At 36.3% G+C, this 3,252-nt stretch overlaps 1 protein-coding gene across 1 annotated transcript in view; it reads left to right on the plus strand.

The window, feature by feature from the left end:
* Positions 1-3,252, plus strand: part of LOC118738167 — a 6,484-nt gene that overhangs the window by 2,782 nt on the left and 450 nt on the right. The window contains exon 2 of the mRNA XM_036469091.1: positions 524-894. Within this exon, the coding sequence (XP_036324984.1) occupies positions 524-894 (371 nt within the window). The remainder of the gene's footprint in view (positions 1-523; positions 895-3,252) is intronic.

A 3,252-nucleotide genomic window follows, 5' to 3' on the forward strand; every position in this document is an offset into this window, starting at 1 on the left:
CGTTTGACATTTTATTTTCCTTCATAAGAAAAATATGGTTCTCTAATATTATAAAAATTTCATTTGCTTTCAAAGCCAACTCAAAATAAATGAGCCAAGTTACTCAGATCTCAATTAATTTTTCTTTGAGTAAACAGTAATTACTCAGGATTTGATTAAAATTTTTTTCTATATTAATCAGGATTATGATTAATTAAAGAATTATTTAACCGATTAATTGCACATCCCTAGTGCATACGTTTATATTTTTTTTCATATATGTAGCTACCTATTAAACTACCAGGAACGACGTACGTATGTATGTATATACTTGTACTTGTATTTATATATGATTTCACAAATCAGCATTGCTCTAAAGATTCTACTTCTATAAGCGCCACAAATTTGTATTATTATATGTACATTCGTAAAAAATCTCATGCTGCTTTAATTAATTTAACTACATAAGCATATTTTCATCTACATACCTCCTATTTTGCGTACTAAATTGTTAACCTCATTCATTTCCTCAATCTACTTCCAGCTGAGAGCGACCTCTTAACTTTCGCGCAGCGTAAAACGCATTTCGAGTGCGACAAGTCGCTTCGCAAGGAGCTCTTCACCGCCAACACACGTCCGCCCAGTGTCCGCGTTCTTTACGAGGATGCCGCCAGAGTGAGGCCAACACCTGCCGCCCTCGCCTACCATTCACCGCATTCGCCACGCTCATTCACCTCGGCCGATGGTTTGTCGGTATGTGATGCCGCCAACGCTGAAGGCGCACTATTGGATGGTGATGGTGTGGTGTGCGCCATGGGTGCCAGCGATATCGACGAACTAGTTTGTACGCCCGTCTTTGGTAAAACCAATCGCAAGATGCGCACACGAATCGATGCTGAAATTGAAATAAGATTGGTAAGTTGCATGCAATATGTACCTAGTTAGAAGTTATTCACTTGTTTTAATACGTATGTATGTATGTATGTATGTATGCGTGCGTCTATTCGCCAGTGTAACCCGAACGGTATTTGCCAGCTTTTGCCATATGTGTAAAATGTTTGACATTCTTTTCTAAATCGGCTGTCATGTCGTTTGTACAAGCACTCTGTAATTCCTATGTTGTAATCTCTACGGACCGTTTGTATTATTAAAAATGGACATGTTCTTAACTTGATTGAAAACTTTGTAAGCCAATCGCATTCCATATTGTATCGGTATTTGTTTGAGTAGCTTAACTGTAGGTGAAAAACTTACATTATTTTTTCATTTCGCATAAATGTTAGCGATTTATTAAAGGTAGATAAGTGCGTCCAACTTACTCATGATGCGGTTTGGCTTTTCATGTACGGACTGAATTGTGCACATAAATAAATAAATACAGGTTTGTGCGCAAATACTTACAGTAAAGATAACATTCGCTTAATAAATGGAAGAAATAAGAAATGATCACAAGTTATATTCGTTATTCTATTCTTTATGTACGGTAAAGAAGTTTACAGATGTTCGTTTATTTCTCAAGTCTTTACAGGTATTGTTCGCGAGTGTTATAAAATCAAGCTCGTTGTTCCACTATTTTTTATATCGATGCCGATTTTCGCCGAAGCAAAGAGTGGCTTTTTACATTTCCCGGTGACACCTATGCACATTCGGCATTAAAAAAGTGTTTTTTTAATAAGCACCAGATTTTTTTTAAAGGAATTTGAAATATAGAATATTATTGAATAAAAAAAATTTTCAAAAGATTCGGTGCTTTGTACAATAACAATATGGGTATCAATTAAAAGGAAAAATTCGGTAGAATAAAAAAAAAAAATTTGGTGCACCAGGACGAATAAGTATTGAAAATGTCCTTTGAAAATGTTATCCTTGAAAATTTCCAATATTTATTTTTGAAAAAAATATATATCAAGGATTAATATGTTAACTACCACATCCTTGAACTTATTCCTTCTAACTTTATTAGTTTTAGATACAACAAATTTTACACTTCTCTTAATAATATATTGATACACAATAACGCGGCGCTGGAATTTTCATTTTTGACAGGGCGTTATATGCTGAGGGACAAAAACATAGAATTTACTTCCCAGTAAAATGTTTGTGGTAAAGTAACTATACAAAACTACTTATCTGATACTAACATCTCTAAACTCAATGTTTTTCAAAAGTCTGTCCAAATCAATTGCCATTTGAAAATTCGAAATTTACATTCGCAAAATACCCGGTTATGTAAAACGTACTGATTTCTTTACCTTTGTGCCCGCCATAATGGATCTACCATTTAGAATTTTTGAAAGGTGACTTCATATTCGTACTCAGCGACCTCACAAACCTATTGAAGCAAAGTGGTTTCCAATTATGTCAAAGCGTCTTTGAGGAAATAGTTTTGTCCGCCTATGTATATTTGGATTTCAGAACACTGTGGGCGGCTGTTATTGCAGCAGTAAGACTCAAAGAAACCAACCATTCAAATATTCTAGGTACACCATCACGTCACGGGCGCATCAAGAATAAGTGTTTGCCATTTAGGAGGCAGCACGGAAGATTGACAGAACAAACGAGTATTTTTCTTCTTTGGCAGCCAGGCAGCCCTTAAAGCTTTACACTCAAGCAAAGACAATGCAAACTCACTTACTGAGAATGCCGTACATCTCTGATCGATATAGTCGATATAGGTTTATAGAATCAAATAAATATATATTCTTGGACGCCTGGAGGTTAGAGGAATGGTAAAAGTGGCGAAAGAACAGGGTATATACACATATCAATGGCGAACGATATTCAAGAGATCTCACGACTCATGCAGCCAATGTATGGGAACACTTTTCGTCCTCTGAAACAGCGAGCATTCTTTTCCCTCCTATAACAGGAACGCTCCTCAGTTATAAACATTTTTATTGGCTTACATAAGACTAAAAGTTGAGGCATCGGACCAGTGTCGTATCAGAGCAAAATCAGAGAAGACGCAAGCTTGGCAAAGATTTCACAGGTGGAAATAAGATCATCGGTAAAGCTCATGACATCCAAAGGGATTAGTATTCCATATGGTATCACTGTGATACTATGCTTCTCCTATGTGTGAGCACGATTCTGCTCTTTAGTCGTTTGAACCTAAATAAGATTTTTTACTTTAGAGCCCGTATTTACTTTTCCACGCTCTTTTTGCATTGGCCAACTCAAAAGGTCTTATCAGGCGCAGCGATGCAAGCGGGCATTGGCTAATTTCCAGTGGAGAGTTAACTCCTATTCGACAGTTAACTCTCATTTTTTTTT

The sequence above is a fragment of the Rhagoletis pomonella genome, unplaced genomic scaffold (assembly GCF_013731165.1).
Source record: "Rhagoletis pomonella isolate Grant_MI unplaced genomic scaffold, Rhpom_1.0 Rhpom_scaffold_00004, whole genome shotgun sequence".
Lineage (NCBI taxonomy): Eukaryota > Metazoa > Arthropoda > Insecta > Diptera > Tephritidae > Rhagoletis > Rhagoletis pomonella.